This window comes from Geotrypetes seraphini, chromosome 9, assembly GCF_902459505.1.
Source record: "Geotrypetes seraphini chromosome 9, aGeoSer1.1, whole genome shotgun sequence".
Taxonomy (NCBI): Eukaryota; Metazoa; Chordata; class Amphibia; order Gymnophiona; family Dermophiidae; genus Geotrypetes; species Geotrypetes seraphini.
The window spans coordinates 27,803,747-27,824,688 of NC_047092.1; the positions used below are offsets into that span (position 1 = coordinate 27,803,747).

Consider the following 20,942-nt stretch of genomic DNA (forward strand, 5'->3'; position numbering starts at 1 on the left):
TTTGCACTCAGATTTGCAATCACTGCAGGGAGCTCATACACTGAATGGCATCTACATTACCCTTTCACATGAAGAAGTCCTTTTGGAACAAGGTTGAAGGCAGTATGGGAAAGCCTATACTCTAATTTTTCATAGGCACCTTCATTTAGGAAAAATGTTTAAAACAAATATTAAAATACTTCATTTGTTATCCTCATAAGGTTGAAGCACCTGATAAAGTAGAAAATGTCCTAAAGGGCTTTGTTGTTGTTGTTTTGTTTTTATAATACGTACTCATTGTCTTATTCAGAAAGATTGCAAAGCTTTATGGTAAAGTACTTTTATAGATTTTGTTCACACTTCTAGCTTAAAATTCTAGTGCAATAGGTGCGTCATTCTGAACAGTAGGGTATTTTCCCCATGCTTGCAAGCCATGCAGAAAGAATCCAATCCAGTTTTTCAATTCCTCATCCTCCTTCTCCAGAGGTATCTGCTGCCCCATTCTGTTTTCCTTCTGCACATGAGTTGTAAGGTGTCTTTCTGATCTGCTCTGTATAATTCTTTATTATTTTCAGTATGTTTTGTGGTTTTTGCGGCTATCTGTGCACCAGAGCTCCCCAGTGAGGGGGACAACTCTGTCTGCGTGGAGAAGAAGCAGACTTGGGTCTGTAGCCAATAGGTTAATTCCTTTGGAACAGTATGAGTTGATGGCTCTATCTACAGTTATTACGGGGCATGCCGTTACATCAGTGAGATGAGTCATGGGGCTGCAGGCTCTGTCATGCAGGGAGCCTTCCTCAAGATCCCAGCAGCGGGAATTTCCTTGTGCATAATAGAAAAGGACTGGATTCTGAGAAAGCTGGATGTGAGGAGAGTCCTCTTATGTTATCTGGAGGTCAGCTATGAGTTCCGTCTGTAGGACCATCTGTTTGTGTTCACGAGTCAGTCTAGGCACGGTAGACTGGTGTCTAAGGCTCGTCAGCATATATTGCCTGTGGCAAGCAATCTCCAGTTTTTTTGAAAGCACACTCAAGAAGTGTGGCTGCTTCTTGGATTTGTTGGGCAGCGACCTGGTCCACTCTGCATACATTCTCCAAGTTCTGCAGAGTGGACGTGGCAGCATGGGAGGACACTGTTTGTGTCCTCAGTGTTACAAGCAGTTAAAGAGGTCCTGTCCTAGATTTCTGGGACTGATTTTGTACTTCCCTACTATCCAGAATTACATACTTATTGCACTAGAAAAAGAGATTAAGTTCTTACCTTGCTAATATCTTTTCTAGTAGATAGGTGTGTCATTTTGGAACCTCGCCCTATCAGTATTTACTCCACCTGCCTACTGTCTCAATCAGGAATTTTGAGTCAAAACTGAGATTTTGATGTCGTTCAGACCTTAAAGAATATGCTATAACACGTTGGGGGGATGTTTGAGCCCTATAAGTGTTTCTGATTGGTTATTTCAATGTTTCAATTGGTCAATTATAATGTTTAACATGTTTGTTATATTTTCAGAGCAGAACAGATTTCTAGTTAAGTGAGTCTCCGCGTAACCCTCATTCTTATGTGTTCCTATATAAGGCTATCACCTGCTTTGGTACAAACTGAAGGGAACTGCAAAGCCCTCTGGAGGAGAAGAAGGAGGAGTTGACAACATGAAATGGATTCCCTTTTGTATGGCTCATAAGTGTGGGGATAATGCTGTACTGTCCAGAATGACACACCTATCTACTAGAAAAGATACTAGCAAAGTTAGAACCTAATCTTTTTTTATATTCTACATCCTAGGAGCCAGTGAAAGAAGAAACTCCAAGCAAGCCAACACCTGCCAAAGTTAATCGATCCAAGCAGAGAAAAAGCTTTTCAAGGAGCAGAACTCATATTGGACAGCAGCGCCGGAGACACAGAACAGTTAGTAGCTGTTCAGATATTCAGCCGTCCTCTCCTGATGTGGAAGTGATTTCCCAGCAGAATGAAATAGAGATCCCTGTTGTTACAACAGAGCCTGAAAATGAAATTGCTGCTGCTGATCCAGAAGATGTTACTGAAATTGAATCCCCAGCACTTAATAAATGTCCTGCAAAGTACCCTAAAACAAAAAAGGTATTTAAAAAAAAAAATTTCAACATAAAGTTAAAAACCTGTCATTTAGCTTTGAAAAGTATATACGAGTTAAGTTAAAAGCTGAGACATCCTGGCCTGGTTTAAATTATTTTTCAGTGAATCCCTAAGTGAACAGAAGCTGTCAGTGCCTAGGCATGAAACAGCATTATACACATTATATTTAATACATAGTTACTATTTATGCAGCTTTTTTTAAGATTTAGGGTAAGTAAATAAGGAATATGGCACAGGGAACTGGATAGTAGACATGCACTAGATATAGTCTACTTGGATTTCAGTAAAGCCTATGGCATGGTTTCTCATAGGAAGCTCATGAATAAACTCAGCGGGCTTAAGCTAAGATCCAAAGTTGTGAAATGGATTGGAAACTGGTTGACTGAGAGATGGTTCTAAATGGAGTTTACTCAGAGGATAGAATGAAGTGGGGTTTCTTATACTCGTAGATCACTACTGGGGCCAATTGTATTCAACATAAATTTTAAGAATTGCCATACTGGGACATATCGAGAGTCAGTCAAGCCCAGTATTTTGTTTCCAACACAGGTCCCAAGTACTTAGCTAGAACCCAAGTAGTAAACAGATTTTATGCTGCTTATCCTAGGAATAAGCAGCGGATTTCCCTAAGCCATCTCAATAATGGCCTACAGATTTCTCTTTTAGGAAATTATCCAAACCTTTTATAAACCCTGTTAAGCTAACTGATTTCACCACATTCTCCGGCAGTTCTACAGAATCTTTTTATTTCCTTAGGACCAACTTTCCCTCCAACTCTCTTGGGTTTTGCCAGGATCATGTTTATATATCTGTTATCCTTTTCCAGAGTCATGATCCTGGCAGCTTGAGAGTCCCACTCTGTTCATTGGGTAAGACTCTCTTATCCCTTCTCTTCTACTGCCTCCTCCAGACTCCATCCCTTCTATCTTGCTGCACCTTATGCCTGGAACAAACTGCCTGAGTCAGTATGCCAAGCTCTTTCTCTGGCAGTATTCAAATCTAGGCTAAAAATCTACTTTTTCGAGGCTGCTTTTGATTCCTAACTCCTACTCACTTGTAAAGTAACCATGTCTATTTTATCATTCCCTCAGTGAGAAATTCCTTCACTGACTGTTTCTTCTTACCACTCACAGCCAAAGCCATTTTCTTCTTTTTTAACGGCTGCGGTGAGGAAGAGATGCCTGCCCCCAGTGGAACCTTTCTTGGGCCCTAAGGGAGAGGAGGAGTTGAGGATGTGAGCAGCCTCGGTGAGCTTGCAGTGCCATTGGTGCGAAGCGACACCGGATTAGAGCCACCATCCATGAGGAGAGAAAAAAGGAGTTTTTGCGGTCCTAAATACCGCTGGATAAAGGAAGAAGATTGATTTTGTTTTGTTTTTCTGTTCGTGGCAATGTCCATGGCTCCAGTTGCCACTATTGAAATGAAACTTTGGTGTTATTGATGGTTAAGGGGGGGGGGGGGTTCAAAGAGAAAATACTAATAGAGAACAACTTCTTAAAATTTGAAAAAAGTTCCCTGTCAGGTTTGTTTGTTTTTTTTCTTATTAAGAGGCAAGGAGAAGGGGAGAACTATGACCTGCTAGGAGCCCAGTATGAGAAAACACTGATTGGTTAGGAGGTGGAGTTCAAGAGGCAACGTGCTGCACATGCCCAGTAATTTAAAAAAAAGCAACAAAAACTTCAATATCTAGGGGAGAGCACCAGCACACAGGCTCAGTTCAGGGACTTCACCAGCAAATGTGCCTGCATTTCCCCTGCTTGTCTTCAGAGAAGCTAATTTTTATTCATATGATTTCTCATAGTGTAAATATAGTAATTGTTTATTACTTCTGTGAAACTATACAGAAAAAAGACTAATGAATCAGCTACAGAAAATTATATAGAAAAAACCTAGAAAACACCTATTCCTTAATACAGTGCTTATCAATCTTTTTGTGGCCATGACCCAATGACTGCAACCAAATAAAATTATGTAGCCACACTTTCCCTCCCCCCCCCGAGGCACAGAATTATGATGCATCTATGGTGAACCTGCCCAGATCACGATCCCAAATGCGGTTTTTGGGGTCCCAATACACAGTTTGGGAAGTTCTGCCTTAATATGTAATGTAATTTGGTTATTGTAATTTTACCTATTTTATGTGTAAAAGTAAAGAGTCATGGATTTGTTACACTATATTTCTGTGATACAACTAAACAGCTTATGTACGTGTAATCCACAGTCATGGCAAATCAAATATAAATAAATAGCAAACAATCTGCTTGTTAAACTTGACAGAAATTCTATACCACTTAACATGTGAGGAGTAATGCAAGTTATCTTTGTGTGATTTGTTTAGCACTTGGTGACTGAATGGTTAAGCGAGAAGCATGAGAAGATGGGAAAACAAACAGACAGTCTATTAGATAGGCCTCTGCGTGTAACTACGGATCCTGAAGTTCTTGCTACACAGTTGAATTCATTACCAGGACTTTCTTACAGTCCTCATGTGTACTCTACCCCTAAGCACTATATTCGTTTTACTTCACCATTCCTGTCAGACAAACGGAGGAGAAGAGAACCCATGGAGAATATTCTTGGCTCTTGCAAAAAGGTAGTAAGAGATAAAACAAACTGATATTAATATTGTGGTCTACTTACTGATTTGTGAAGTTAAAACACATTTTAACAACCATTTTATTTCTTTTATTTCACTGCATCATCTTATGTAGGATTACAATCTTGTGACATGACTTTTGAAACTGAAATAAATCTGTTATTTAAATTGCACATTTTTGTCTGTTCTTTTCTGACTTCTGTTTCAGCGATGGCTGAAGCAAGCTCTGGAAGAAGAAAATTCATCAATTATGGATCATTATGATTCACCTTCTCAAGAAAGGTCAAGAAGTCCTCCTATCTATGCTGATGAAAAAAGTAATTTACTAATGAATGGCAGCTGTCCCTTTTCTAGTGGAGGTATTTATATTTTATATGTTATATATTTATATTAAAAATTATAAAGAGATGCAGCTATATACAGTGTTCTCCAGTTAAGTGAACAGCCTCAAGACTGAAGTTTAACTTGAAATTTAACTTGAAGATAACCAGAGCATATTCATAGCAATTGTCATCCTCTCATATAGCACCTCTTACTTATTACTGTCATAAGACAGTCAACAATTTTATTACAACACCTAAATGTAGTTCTATTACATTTGCGATAGGTGTTCAATCTGGGTCTTGCAGAAAGTCACACACATTGCTTTTGTCTACTCCCACATAGCAGTGGAACACAGAGCCCCCTTCAGTTTTTACTGTCTGCAGGCAAACCGTGCAGAAATGTTTCTGATCTGCTCTGCTTATTTTTCTTATTTTCAATGTAAGTTCAACCCTTTCGGTTGCTTCAGAGCTGGACTGCAGTTTCACAGGACAAGCTTTGGGTGGACCTGTGGAGCCAGCATGCTGTGTGCCACCTCAGAGCTCAGGGTCCATCCCCTTGGGAGCAAGCTTACCTTCTGAACTTTTTGGAGGTTTAAGCGCAGGCTGGATGCTCCCTGAGTAAGAGCCCTCAGGGTATCAGGGTGCAGACTGTGTTCTACCACCCCCATTTATGCATTGATGTTCCAAAGAAGCAGAGGTTTCAGTTGGGGACTCTCCAACTGGCAGCCTGAAGATTATGGAGTTTGGATTGTTTGATGAAATTCTGAGGCAGAAATTCCTTTCCCTTCACTTCACCTGCAGAGAAAGAGCTGACAAACAGGCACTGCAGAGACTGTGGGGCTGATTCTACAAACTGGCATCCCAATTGTAGGCGGCAGTAAGCATCCTACCACTGTCTGGCAGCCAATCGAGATGCGTGTTTTTAGACACTATAGGCATTCGTTACGGGTGTAGGGACATCTAAGTTATCCCAAGGCTGGGCATGGTTTCGCTCAGAAGTGTCCTTCTGTGAGTTTTAAGCGGCCCTAGCCAACAGACGTCTGAAATATAGGTGAAATATGGCTGAGCTGATCGCGGCTTGGGTTTCCCCCGATCAGCTGAGCTGACAGGACTCCCTGAGGCCATGGCTTTTCATCATGCCATCTTGCAGAAACTCCAAGATACGAGGAATCGACGGAACAGATGGGCCCACCTGTTTCAGGATGTACCATGCCTGATAATATCTCCAAGCCGTGGATTTCTTCTTGCTGCAAAGCAACGTGGCAACCACCGCCGAAGAATAGCCCCAGCCAATAGCCAGGCCGTACAACCAAAGTGGTCCAGATCTTGCAGCTTAATCCAGCCCTGCATGAGGAGACGAAGGGGACAAGGGAGCCAGAGCTCCTGACCTCACTGGAACCAAACCAGGTCAGCATACCACAGGTGTCTCAGCCAGTCGGGTGTGACAAGGACCTCTGTGGGCTGCTATCTGTTGCAACAGATGCTCTATCATTTGCCATGGAGGGAAGACATATAGAAGACTTTCCCATGGCCAGGGCTGAACCAGTGCCTGCCTTGCAACACCGACTGAAGAACCGATCGGCTTTCTTGTTGGCCGCAGTTGCCATGAGGTCAAATATTGGATGCCCCCACTGTGCCAGTTGAACGACCTTTGAAATAGGGACCACTCTCCGGGGTCCAGAGTCTGATGACTGAGAAAATGTGCCTGAACATTATCTACTCTGGCCACATGCACTGCGGACAGCGCCGCTAGGTATCTCTCCATTCACAGGAAGAGAAGCTGAGTCTCCACGATCAGGAAGGCACTTCTGGTGCCCCCCTGACAGTTGACATAAGCCACTTTGGTATTGTCTGAGAAGACTTGGACGGCTCCATGATGGAGACAACCTTCGATGTGGAGAAGAGCCAGTCGAATTGCCCAAAGTTCCAGGTGATTGATTGACCACTTACGCTCTGAGGGAGCCCATCGGCCTTGAACAGGAATGGTCATACACACTGCCCCCCAGCCTTTGAAACTCGAATCCGTCATCAGAATCACCCTCTTTGAAACCTGGAGGGCAAGACTATTCCATGACACTGTCGTCCAGGGCAGGGGTGCATGTATCGGGTCCCATTGCAGACTCCAGTGCAAAATCAGCGTATCCTGCAGTGGACGCAAATGAGCTCTGACCCAAGGGACCACATCAATCGTTGCCACCATGGTACCCAGAACTTGGAGGTACTGCCAGGTTGTTGGGACTGGAGTGGCCAGAAGGTCCCTGATAATCTGTCATAGCTTTTCCTGACGGGACATGTGCAGGAACACTTTGTTCTGGCCCGTGTGAAAGCAAACTCCCAGGTATTCCAAATCCTGAGTTGGCTCGAGGTGACTTCCTGAAGTTGATCACCTAGCCCAGGCGCTACAGCAACTGCATAACATGATACACAGCCTGATACCCCTCAGACTCTGAGAGGGCTCTGATCAACCAGTCATCCAGATACAAGTGAACCAAGATACCTAGAGTGCAAAGATTGGCTGCCACCATCATTATAGTGAAGGTCCTGGTCGCCATCGCCAACCCAAAGGGTAGCGCCACAAACAGGAAATGCTGCTCCAGGACATGGGACCTCAGATACTTCTGGTGGTCCAGAAAAATGGGAATATGGAGATCCATCAGATCCAGGGAGGTCAGAAACTTCCCCGGAGCCACCGAGGCGATCACTAAGCACACTTTTGCTGTGCAGAAGTGAAGCACTCGCAGTGCTGCATTGACCACTTTGAGGTCCAAAATCGGTTTCCAATCTTCGAAGCCTCTCTTTGTAATGATGTAGTATATAGAGTATCTCCCAGAGTCCAAGTCTTGCTCTGGGATGGGCTCTATAGCCACAATATCCAGTAATCTGTGGACTGTTCCTGAGCTGCCTTCTAGGGGTGGCCCGCCAGGGAATCCAGGAAATACTCGGTCAAAGGACAGGAAACTCTAGGTTGTAGCCACCCTGGAGGATCTCCAAGACCCAACAGTTGGAGGTAGTGGCTTGGCACTTGGCCATAAAGGCCGACATCCTGCCCCCTATGAGCGGAAGGGGAGGTACTGGCCTGGCATCAGAATTGTTTCTTCTTAGGCTCCACAAGATGACTCCCTGTAGGTGCCAAGGCCTGCCAAACCATAGTCTGGTAAATGAAGAGGACCGCTGACCATATGGAGATCCTGGGTATGGTTGAAAACGCCTGAAGTGACGAAAATTAGAGCACCCCGAACCCCTGGAGGGGCGGGACCAATTCATAAGCAAAAACCTAGGTCTGCGATCCCACACATTGGTCATAAGGTCATCCAACCCCTGGCCAAACAAAAGTTGACCCTTGAAGGGCAGCTGGCTCAAGGTCACCTTAGAGGATGAATCACTGGACCACTGACGGATCCACAGCATCCTGCGAGCCGAGATGGAATAGGCAGACAACTTAGAGAAAATCTTCAACATGTCATACAGGGCATCAGCCATATAGTCCACACTTGAGACCAGGAAATCCAGGTCCCAGAGCACAACAGTGTCAAGATCATAGCGGAGGTTGGAATGGCATGCCCTGGCCAAAGAGGAAGAGGCTGACACCACCTTTATGTCGGCATCCACAAGTCTTAACAGGCGTTTAAGGATGAAATCCATATGTCGGTCCTGGACATCCTTGTTACCCCCCCCCTCTCCGGTCACTGGGGAGAGAAGTGCTCTTGGTGACTTGTGTCACTGAGGAATCTACCTTCGAGGAAGCAGAATGCTTGTAAAAGCATCTGCTATGGGATAAAACCGAGCCCTGGCACAAGCACATTTCAGGGGTTCCTCAGGTGCCTCCCAAATATCTGTTAGAATCTGAACTATGTCAGGATGATTAGGAAAAGAGGCAGATTGCTGCCTCTGGTCACTCATGAGAGAACACTTTGCAATGACAGGCTGCTCAGCTTGCAGCTTCAATTCCTGCATTTAGAGATCAAATCCACCAAATGTGTGGGCTTGAAAAATCTACGCACAATGGGATTCTCCCCCAGATCTGGGGCCCCACTAGAATCCTGATCCTGGAGATCCTCCAGGGGAGCCAAATCTCCAGCAGCCACGGTGCCCACCTACGTAAACAGAGGTATTGTAAGGGTATTGGGAGCAACTGTGGGAATGACAAGCATACTAACCGGGACCCCAAAAGCGAGGCAAAAGACAAGGATGAGGAGGGGTCCCTGTGACCAGCAAGGATGCCTGCGGAAGGGTGACAGGCAGAGATTTCTTAACCAAATAAGCCTGATACATCATATTAATAAAGTCAAGGGAAAATCCATCTTCTGGGGCAGGAGCCAACTCCTGCGGAACCTTTCTGGAATGTTTGGAGGAGCTGTGAGATTTTTCCTTCGAAGCGCACTTGTGTTTTCCTCCAAAGCACACTTGCGTTTTGCCGATGCACTCCCCAGGATGCCTTGACACTATTTTTGCGGGTACTGAGACAGAAATAACGGGAAGACCCCCTTCAGATGTCAAAGGCACAGGGTCTGAGCAAATTTTGCCCCTCTTTGCAGGCCATAGCACACATGGAACATGGCTGCCCACCCAACAGCTATCCACTAGTGCTGTCTGATTCAGGAAAAAAAATTTGGATTCGATTCAATCTACTGAATCAATTTTTCGATTCGATTTTCCTGCCCAAGTGAGTGTTTTTTTTCAAGCATCCTGGTGGGTTTACTTCATAGCCTCTTCACCCCTTTAATAGCCTCTTCACCCCCTTTGCCTTCTCTTAACCACACTGGTGCTATGGTGTAAACAAAATAAACAAACAAAAAAGACTTTTACTCTCTCTGTTAAATCCTAGCTCAAGTTTGCAGTCTAACACCAGCTCTGGCAGGATACACATTTCAAATCTGACATATTGTAATTACAAAACAGAAAATAAAATTATTTTTTCTACCTTTTGTTGTCGGGCCATTATTCAGATCTTATTGATCCTAGGCTCCGTTTGTCTTCTGATAACTTCCTTGCCAGGATCTCCTTCTTTCTCTGTGCTAACCGTCCATCTTCCATCTCTGTCTTCCCCTTCCATTTCCCTTCCCTCGCCCAGGAGGTCTGGCATCTTTCCTTTTTTTTTGTCTCCAAGATCCACCTTTTCTCAATTACCCTTTCATCCAACATCTCTCCCTCCTTCCCCACCATCTCAGGGTCAACCATCTCTCCCTTTCTTTTCCCAACTACCCTCCTATCCAGTACCTCTATCTACCCCTCCACACCATCCCTTGTGTCCAACTTCTCTCCCTTTCTGTTCCTTCCCTCCCTAAATCCCATTGTCCACCATCTCTCTCCCTCTCCTGTTTTTAGACCCATTATTTCTTCCCCTCCCAAAGTCCGGCATATGCACGTCTCTTTGAACCCAACCTTCCCTCCCTCCCTCCCTCCATGTACTTCTACACCAGAATGCCCCTCCCCTTGAAGACCTGTACCCCACACCTGAAGGCCTGTACCACTCCCCCCAAAAGGACTGCACTCACACCCCCTCCGGAAGGTCTGTGTGTTCCCCATGATCTCCCGCGCATCAATTTACTTAATTTCAGCAGCGGAGCAACCTGAAGAGAGGATCGCCGGTGCTAGCGATCTTTGCAAGCTGTCATAGGCCTTCGGAGCTGTCTTCTCTCTATCACGGTCCCGCCCCTCCTCTGACATCAGAAGCAGGATTGCGGCATAGGAAACATCTCCGAAAACCTATGGTACCATCAATCCTATATACTGCGCCAAGGTATGTATTGGGTCCTCCCAGAACTCATGGAGGTGCTTCCAGACTGGTTATGGTTGGAATGGCAGCTCATGTTTCCTATCAGGCTTCGTCATCTGCTGAGTATTAAAATGCCTAGAATAAGAAAAAATAATAAGATAATAATGGACACATGGAAAACTTTAAAATATGTTAATAATTTAACTCCTCTTACTATTCAAAAATCTACTTATCAAAATATATGGCTAAATTCCAAGATCCAAATAGGCGGATTTAAGATTGTCTGGAAGGATTGGATTAAAGTAGGAATATGTACTTTAAATGATGTTATATCTGAGGGTAAACTGCTGGAATTTTCACAATTGCAACAGAAATTTGGTCTTGATAAAAAACAAAGTTATAAATGGTTGCAATTGAAGCAGGCTATTCAGGCAGGGTTCCCTGAATGGAAATCTCTCAATAATCAATTTATTTTAGAATTCTTATGCTTTCAGGCAGACTTTCTGGGTCACCAGGCTGCACAGTGGTATAAAATATTATCTGGATATTTGAATAAGAAACCAAAGAATGGACTTCGAGATATTTGGAGCATTGAGATTAAGCATCAGATTAATGCATCTCAATGGCCACGTATTTGGTCTTAGAGGATGAGATGTACAATGTCTGCGTCTATGAGGCAAACATGGTTTTTCCTGTTACATAGAACACTCTGGACCCCTGTTCGTTTAAAAAAATTGGATTGCTCTAGGTCTGATAGATGTTGGCATTGTCATCTTGAGGCTGGAACTTTAGATCATCTATTATTTTATTGTCCTTTTATCAATGCTTTTTGGAAATTAATTTGGGACCAAATAAATTGTATGCTTGAGATTCCGGTAGCCTTGTCATATGATACCATCTTGTTTGGCATGTCTATGAGGGTGAGGTCTCAAATATCCTTGAATAATAATAAGCTTTTAATGATTTTAACAGGAGTTGCCATTCAACAGATAACATATAATTGGAAGGATTGTAATAAATTGAACTACTGTTTTTGGTGGAATTCGGTGTGTCACTTGTATGAGATGGAACGAATATTAGCAGTTAAGAAAGGATGTTTTTGTAAATTTGAGGATTTATGAGGCCATTAATAAATTACTATAAGGACTAATCAATATTTTTCTCCTTTTAAAATTTGTGAGTTAGGGAGGGAGGGTATGTTTTTAGTATATCTTATATTCACATGGAAAATGATATTTATATTATATTATGTTATAATTACTTATCAAAGATGTTTATGTGGGATGGGTAGGAATGAAATTTCTTTTTGTAATTGTTATAGATTTACAAGTGGAATTGTATGTTTGCTTTCGAATGATTTTCTGTACACTTGATGTAAAATTTAAAATGAATAAAGATTTATAAAAAAAAAAAAAAAAAAAAGACAAGCTCTTACAGCCTGGCTTGTAGGAAATAAACTGATTCTTGAGGGGACAGTGCTGAGGTGAGAGGGGTGGAGCTTAAGTCTCTAATATGAGGCTTCCCATAAGGCCTGATGGGTAGACGGAATTAACCCACTAGTCCCGGATTAAAGTGGGATTGTACAAGAAATATATATACGCACAGTATTGATTAATAATTTAGTGTAGTTCAACAGTAAGTGGTTAGTTCAAGGCAGAGAAAATTTATTGTATGAGCCACTGTTAATTAGAGATGGGGAATTCCATATGCCATATATATAAAATGGAGCATGCATTAGCAACACAGAAAGGTTACTTTGGTAAATTTAAAAAGATCTGGGGACCATTAGCAGACTTCTGTAATGAATGATATCATTTTCCCATAATAAATTATTTGTTAGGAGGGGAGGTAGGTGGGTATGATTTTATTTTATTTCATAAATATATGTATTTGTCAATATTTTTATTATAATTGTTATTTATATTGGGAGGGGAGGGAAGGGAGGGTTTTAAATTTTAATAACAATTGTTATACATATTATGTAATACATACATTTTCAGTTATTATTGTACATGAATTTAGAATGATATATTATACTTACATGATAGAAAATCAAGTGTATAGTTTATGAGATTGTTTAAATTTCTATGTTACACTTGTTGTATGAAAAAATGAATAAAAAATTTAAAACAAAACAAAAAAAAGATGGGGAAAAAACCCAAATATATTACGAAAGTAATATTTATTTATTTTTAATTTTTTTTTTTTGCTTCTATTAAAGATTTAACAACACCTCTTAAAAAACGAAGATTGTATCATCTGTTGGAGTCCACATACTCAGAAAGCTCTACACCAACTCCTTCTCCATATGCTACACCAACACACATGGATATTGCTGCCACAGATCCATCATTGTTTGCCACTCCTCCCAGGATAAAAGTTGAAGATGAAAGTTGCCGTAATGGTTACAAGCCCATATATTCACCAGTTATCCCAGTCACTCCATGCATACATGGAAATCCAATGCACTTTGAGGTAAGTGTTAAGCCTTTATATGAAGATCTCCATTCTACTAATACTGTGGGGGGTTTTGAGCACTTTTCTCTCTGGTAAGCAGTTTGTGTGCATACTTTGTATTTAAAGAAGGCTAGATTGTGAAATGATAAAAGCATGGAGATACATGATTGTCTCCTATCCAGGTTTCTAAATGCTTTCATGGTCTAGAATTAACATATTAAAATACATTTAACGGCTTTACTAGAAGTAACTGTGAGCAATTCACTTTTCCACATAGTCCCCATGCAAGACAACACATTTGTTGTATTATTCAACTAGCTTCTGCATTTATACAAAGAAGAAGTTTTTCAGCTGCTCCTGAAGCCAGGTGAGCACCGCTTCCTTCATCATCAGAGGTGTATCTGCGACCTTGTAGCATTTCCTTCAATGGACTGAAGATGTGATAATCGCTAGCTGCCAGATCTGGGCTGTAATGAGGATATGGAAGATGTACAAATCCAAGCTGTTGCACTGTCTCTTCTGTCATGGTGCAGCAAAACTGTTTTGAACAACATTCCTCTTTTGCTGCGAATTGCAGGTTTAAGTTCATTTCGTAGCAATACACAGTCATTTTCACTGTTTGCCCATTCTTTATCTATACTGAGTCAATATCCAATGGTGAATTTTCACAGGTTTCACTCCCTTTGCCCAAAGAAAGCACTCTACTGCACATTGTTCTTTGATGGTGCAATCTTGCAATGGAGCATCCATGTTTCTGACCTCATGGCTGCCTTATGACTAAAGGGGGAGTGCTGCACTGTGCATGGACAAACTATTTAAAAATTTATATACCGCCTAAACCTAGGCTGGAGATCATTCGGGAGGGGTACAAGCTTGAATTTTACTGGCCCCTCCCGGACCTCTTTCTTACTTCTTTGGCAGGGAAACTGGAAATGGCAGCCCAGGTATGGTCGACAGTTCAGGGGCTCATTGCTTTAGAAGCCATAGAGCCCATACCACAAGGAGAATGGGGCTTGGTCAGGATACTCAATATATTTCATCATATCCCAAAGAAATTCAAAAAACTAGAGATCAATTCTGGATCTAAAGTCAGTCAATGCAGTCCTCAAGATTCCCCGCTTTCTCATGGAAACGGTGCAGTTGATCATTGCCTCGGATGTGCTTGGGGGGAGAACCTTGTCTCTCTAGATCTAACAGAGGCATACTTGCATATTCCCATCTTTTCAGCTCACGGAAAGTTCTTGAGCTTCCATATTTTAGACAGTATTTCCAATTCTCTTCTCTCCCTTTGGTCTTCATCATAAGGCATATGGGAACAGACTTAAAGATCTCAATCTGTATACTTTGGAGGAAAGGCGGGAGAGGGGGAGATATGATAGAGACGTTTAAAAACCTACATGGTGTAAATGCGCATGAGTTGAGTCTCTTTCATTCGAAAGGAAGCGCTGGAATGAGAGGGCATCGGATGAAGATTAGAGGTGATAGGCTCAGGAGTAATCTAAGGAAATACTTTTTTCGACTTAGAAAACTGGGACTGTTCTCCTTTGAGAAGAGGAGACTGCGAGGGGATCTGATTGAGACTTTCAAAATACTAAAAGGAATCGACAAAATAGAGCAGAAAAAAAAGTTATTTACGATGTCAAATGTGACTAGGACAAGAGGTCATGGACTGAAGCTGAGGGGGGACATGTCCAGGACAAATGCCAGGATGTTCTGCTTCACATAGCGAGTGGTGGACACCTGGAACGCTCTCCCGGTGGAGGTTGCTGTGGAACCCACCGTTCTAGGATTTAAGGGCAAGTTAGATGCACATCTCCTCGCAAGATGCATAGAAGGATACGGGTGACTGAGGATTCACCAGGTTACACCTGGCTGGGCCTCCGCATGGGCGGATCGCCGGACTTGATGGACCTAAGGTCTGATCCAGAGATGGCAGTTCTTATGTACAGAAAGGGTGGTAGATGCGTGAAACAGTCTCCCGATAGAGATGGTAGAGGCAGAGACTGTGTCTGATTTTCAAGAAAGCCTGGGATAGGCACTTGGGATCTCTTAGAGAGAAGAAGAGATAATGATTACTGCGAATGGGCAGACTAGTTTTACCTTGTGGCTGGCTCCTTCCTCCTCACAGCTGTAATGTGCACGGAGTCACGTGCAGCAGCTCCTTGCGCATCCCACACCTCATCTAGAAGCATTCCCTCTGACTTTGCGATGTCAGAGAGAGAAGGCTTCCAGTTCAGGTGCAGGATGCATGAGGAGTTGCTGCACGCGGCTCCGAGCACACGGGCTGTGAGGAGGAGGGAGCCAGCCACAAGATGACACTGGGGGCATCGGACCGTGGGCTGCATAAAACGGCCAAGTTGGAGCTGGCCAGAAGGTTAGACACCCACCGGAGGGAGGCACAGCATGGAGGGAGGGAGACAACAAAGGTAGGGGGAATGGTTTTATTTTCAAGTTAGTGTTTGAATTGTGTCAATTTTGAGCATTTTAATCTGCTGTCTATCTTTTGCACTGCTCAGGAAGAAATACTTTTGTTTCTTTTTCTCTGGGGTTTGTACTGCATGCAGAATCTTGAATCTTAGGGTGTTTTTAAAAATATACTAGTGCTTTTTGTTTTTAGTCCCGTATTTGCATAGGGGTTATCTGTGTTCTGGTAGGAATGAATGTTGAGAAGTATACAGTGTGTTTTGTGTAGTTTAATTTTGTGGTTAACCATTACCATTATTTGTTAAGATTATATTGTGTGTGTGTGTATATATGAAAAATGAATGGAAAAAATGGTGTTATAATTAGTATTATTATGGAGTGGGGTCTGGCCTCCGAATTAGCCTGTGTTTTGGATTTCGGCCCCTTAATGTGATTGAGTTTGACACCCCTGCTTTAAATGATCAGCCATTGGTACCACTTGTGTGATTGAGATTGATGCATTTACTTTCAGATAAAGCAAATTTACCTATATTTACATATGATATGTGTTGTTTGAGTACAGCATATCAGCAATCACAGAAACCGACCTGCTAACTGGATAGAATTCTAGGATAATGAAAAGGTCCTGCACATCAGCAAAGGAAATGCTTTTCCTTTCCAAAAAGGGCTGGAAGATTGTCAGATGATAGGCACAGGAATATGGCTTATTTATGTAAACTGTTGAATTGGTGTGTGCAGAAAATAACCTGCTAGAAGTAAATATAAGAACATAAGAATTGCCGCTGCTGGATCAAACCAGTGGTCCCTTGTGCCCAGCAGTCCGCTCCCACGGCAGCCCTTAGGTCAAAGACCAGTGCCCTAACTGAGACTAGCCTTACCTGCGTACATTCTGGTTCACTTTGCTTTACTAACTAGAAGGAAGTTTTCAAGTCCTGTTTGTTTTTCTTTGCAGAATATATCCTCACCTGAAAGTTCACCAGAAATTAAGAGGGGAACATATAACCAAGAGGTAAAAGCATTTAATTTTTTACTGTTTTATTTGTAAAATCCTGCTAAATGTGTCATAAGTCTTTTAGATTTACATTGGTTCCCAACGCTGTCGGGTTTTCAGGATAGCCCTAATAAATATGCATGGGGCAGATCTTCATGCCTGTCACCTCCATTATATACAATTTTCTCATGCATATTCATTAGGGCTATATTGAAATCCCAGCTGCTTGGTGGTCCTCCAGGACAGGGTTGGGAACCACTGTTTTAGAACACTATTTTCTTTTTTTTCTCTTTGTAATAAATTGAAACAGCTATTACTTGATATTGCTTTCATAAAGCTGGAGGAATGCACATTTTCTGTCATGCTTATATTGTATTATTTTAGTTCTGCCCAATATCTTCTGGATAGCTAGGTTTTTTTCTGTGTAGAGGGAAAACTATTGGAGTTTGAAAATGTAAAGCTATTTCAGACACAGTTCATAGTTGAAGAGTTTTGTTAGCAAAAGTAAGAGTTACCCTAAAATATGGAATAAACTGCAGTTCTAGTTAAATCTGCTGTGTAGGTGCTTAAAATTGTTATGAAAGAAGTTTAATCTCTCTGAAGATGAGCAGAATGCCATGGTCATGCACTTTGCTAGTCTGCATTTCTTCCATAGTCTGTTCATCAAAAGCTCCTGCTACTTTCCTCAGTTTATTTTTCTACACTGGAGTGTGGATGTGTAAGTCAAGTCATGATTACATTACCTTTTTCTTCAACGTGAAAACCAATGCTTCATATATCTCAAATGGACTACTCAAAACCTTTAGCACCAATCCCCAAAGGCCTATATTGGATATAAGTTCTCCAGGGCTACCCCTGGTTTTTCTCTTTTGTTACCTTAAATATTGGACATGAGAGTTATGGAACCAGTCTCTCAGTGCATGAAATGTGCTGAGGATGAAGCAATGGGTAAACATTTTGACCTTGAAACCTCACTCTTGCTAGTATTCCAGGGGTTGATGCTCAGAGTTTGTTTTGGCATCATATGTGCTAAGTCAAAGATATGAGAGTTTTTATTTATTTATTTTTAATTTATTTCCTTTAGCGTCCCTCCAGACCAGCACAGAAACGGATGGGTTTGTGCTCCTCTGCCAGAAGGTGGAGACTAAGATACTTTTGGCTACAGTACAAGTAGGCTGTGTAGTCCCTATTATAATCAGTATTTTCTCAGTCTCCAGCAGGTGGAGTGGTAAGCTTGTGCAGTCTGTGCTGAGGTGTGTTTTATGTGGGCACCACCGGTGGATGCAACTGGAGTGTGCACAAAATGTTCTGGCTTCCTTGAGGGAGACCTGGCTTCCCCTTCGCACATGCACCACTTGTTGATGGGAGGCGGTGGTGATACCCAGGCTTCTCCTGCCACCCATGCTGGGTTTTCTCATCTTCCGGTAGGCTGGCAGTCTAGGATTCCCTTACTGGTGCAGCTGGGTTGGCTAGCAATTTTTCTGTAGTGGCGGGGTCGAGTTTGGCCTCAGTGCTGCATATTATTTCAGGTGACAGTTTGTCGATGGCCCTTCCCTTGGTTTTGGCGGAAAGCACGTCCATTTTGTCCATGGCTTCAGGCGACCTTCTTCCTGTCTTGGAATGACAGGAACAGGTTTTAAATGTGTCTTCTGCTCCAGCTATGATTGCTGCCGGGTGTGTTTTGCCCTGATTTTATGTTAACCTTACAATAAATCTCTAAAGCAATCATCACCTCTCCAACCAACTATAATAATTTATTTTTTTTCTTCTGAGCCTCAGCACCACCACTCCACCACTTCAATAAACTTTCATGGTGCTGAGCTTTATGTGGGAAAATCATCACTGGCTCAATGTAAGCTTTGTAATTTTTTTAACTATTTCTTGCATTATACCTCTGCTATTGCTTATTCAACTTTTAAAGTGCTCTGGTTTTTTCTTAAACTTATTTTAAATAAATAAATAAATAATTAATTTCAAATTAAATAAATAATGTCCACTTTCAATCTATTTCAACAATCGACTTATCTTAGTAGAATTCTTCTTTAAGAGTAACTTCTTCTTTTTAAACTCTGTTCGGGGGGGGTTGGACCCAACATGTTTCACATATCGCTTTTTCATTGGTCCTCCCGCAACCGTCAGTGTCATCCACCCCACTATATTTTTAGCTTTATAATGGGGTGGATGACGCTGTGAACATGTCGGATCCAACACTCCCGAACTGAGTTTAAAAAGAAGTTGCTCTTACAGAAGAATTCTACTAAGATAAGTTGATTGTTGAAATAGGTTGAAAGTGAACATTATTTATTTAATTTGAAATTAATTAATTATTTATTTAAAATAAGCTTAAGAAAAAAACAGAGTATTAAGCACTGAGCACTTTAAAAGTTGAATAAGCAATAGCCAAGGTATTATACTAGAAATAGTTAAAAAATTACAAAGTTGAATAAGCAATAGCAGAGGTATAATGCAAGAAATAGTTTTAAAAAAATTACAAAGTTTACATTGAACCAGTGACAATTTTCACACATAAAGCTCACTGCCATGAAAGTTTATTGAAGCAGTGGAGTGGTGGTGCTGTGGCTCAGAAGAAAAAAAAAATAAATTATTATAGTTGGTTGGAGAGGTGATGATTGCTTAGAGATTTATTGCAAGGTTGATGAAGTGAAGAAGAAATTAATTTAAATTCCATCATTTTTGAAGTGGAACAACTGATTTTATGTTAGCTATGTGCAAGGCTCATTTACAGGTGACTTGAAGATCAAGCTTATGTCCCGGGGGTATTGGAGTCTTGTGGGGGGGTGGATTTTACTTTTCACGGCTGTCCCTGTTCAGTCTTCTGCTCCAGCTGCATCTGTCCAGCCCCCTCAGCCATCATCCAAGTGGCCGCGGGTGTCTTGGTATGAGGATTATTTTCTGACTGATCCATTATCTCTGGTTGAGGACTTGGATCTTGGGAAGGACCTCCCACATCCATTTGGGGGGGTCTGATGTTTTGGATGGAGACTTTTCAGAGGCGCAGGTTGGCGAGGATGCATTGGAAGTGTGCATTTTTCATCGGGAAGAGTTGCAGGAGTTCATTCTTCAGGTGTCTTCAGTTTTACACTTTGAAGAAGAAGCTAAGGACCTCCTTCATGTTGTGTGAATTCTCGTCTTAGAGGGTTCCGGTCAGCATCCTTCTCTTTCCCTATGCATCGGGATATTCGGGATGTAGTGTTTGCTCAGTGGAAAGTTCCAGACGTGCCATTTTGCTTGGCACGGTCCATAATAAAAATACCTTTAAATCTCCTTAGGTCAATGCGGTGGTCTTGGCTATTGCATGCAGACATACTGTGCCGATGGAAGATGGCTCGGCCCTGAGAAACCTTCAGGACCGTAAAATGGAGGCTGTACTTAAATGAAGATTTGATGTGGCTGCTCTGGCTGTCCAGGTGGCGATTTGTGGCAGTTTGGTAGCCCAGGCTTGTTTCTGGTGGTCTGAGAGAGTTCTTGACAAGTCGGTTGACTGGTCCTTAGTGGATCAGGAAGTTGCTAACATTGAGCTAGGAGCTTCTTATCTCTCTGATGCCATGTATGATCTGCTGCTTGCCTCGGCCCCTGTGGCTTCAGGGTTGGTCGGCAGATGCAGCATCTAAGGCTAAGCTCAGTAAGTTTCCTTTTCGGGGTTTCTTTCTCTTTGGGGAGGAATTAGATAAGCTGATTCAGGCCTTGAGTGACTCTAAGGCGTCTCGATTACCGGAGGAACGACCTCACCAGACTTCATGAGGTGGTTCTACCCGGGGACATTTCAATGACCTTCGCAGGTTCCGCCCTAGCCAATGTGCAACCTCTTTTCCTTCCAAAGGATGTTTCTTCCAATGCATGCAGTCCTTTCGGTGTGCACATTGGGGGAAGGGTTGTGACTCCTCCAGTGGCTCCTCCACCGCCCGTTTGGCCCAGTGACTCATTGTAGGTCCTTCTCTCTGTTCCAATCGAAGCCAGGTTGCAGAAATTTTACTAGGGATGGGCTGAGATCACAATGGATCAGTAGGTCCTAGAAGCGATTCTGGATGGCTATGCTCTAGAATTTTTCCGTCCTTTGCCAAATCATTTTCTCTCCTCTCCTTGTCAGGCAACTTGGAAGAAGAGGGCTTTTCGGCAGATGCTGCTCAGGTTGCTGGTCCTCAAAGTGATGGTTCCAGTGCTTCCTCAGTTCGCATCAGCAGGTACTCCATTTACTTCATGGTGCCCAAGAAAGAGGGGTCTTTTCTGCCCATTTTGGATCTCAAAGGTGTCAACAGAGTGCTCCGGGTTCCATCTTTTCATATGGAAACCCTGAAGTCCGTAATTCTTGCTATCCAACCTGGG

At 42.4% G+C, this 20,942-nt stretch overlaps 1 protein-coding gene across 9 annotated transcripts in view; it reads left to right on the forward strand.

The window, feature by feature from the left end:
• Positions 1 to 20,942, forward strand: part of KMT2E (lysine methyltransferase 2E (inactive)) — a 451,336-nt gene that overhangs the window by 366,040 nt on the left and 64,354 nt on the right. For all 9 annotated transcript variants that reach the window (XR_004540680.1, XM_033959237.1, XM_033959230.1 and 6 more), the window contains 5 exons: positions 1,762 to 2,076; positions 4,430 to 4,684; positions 4,896 to 5,046; positions 12,948 to 13,201; positions 16,560 to 16,616. Coding sequence is in view for 8 of the 9 variants with exons in the window: in XM_033959237.1 (XP_033815128.1) it covers positions 1,762 to 2,076; positions 4,430 to 4,684; positions 4,896 to 5,046; positions 12,948 to 13,201; positions 16,560 to 16,616 (1,032 nt within the window). In the remaining variant the exon portion in view is untranslated. The remainder of the gene's footprint in view (positions 1 to 1,761; positions 2,077 to 4,429; positions 4,685 to 4,895; positions 5,047 to 12,947; positions 13,202 to 16,559; positions 16,617 to 20,942) is intronic.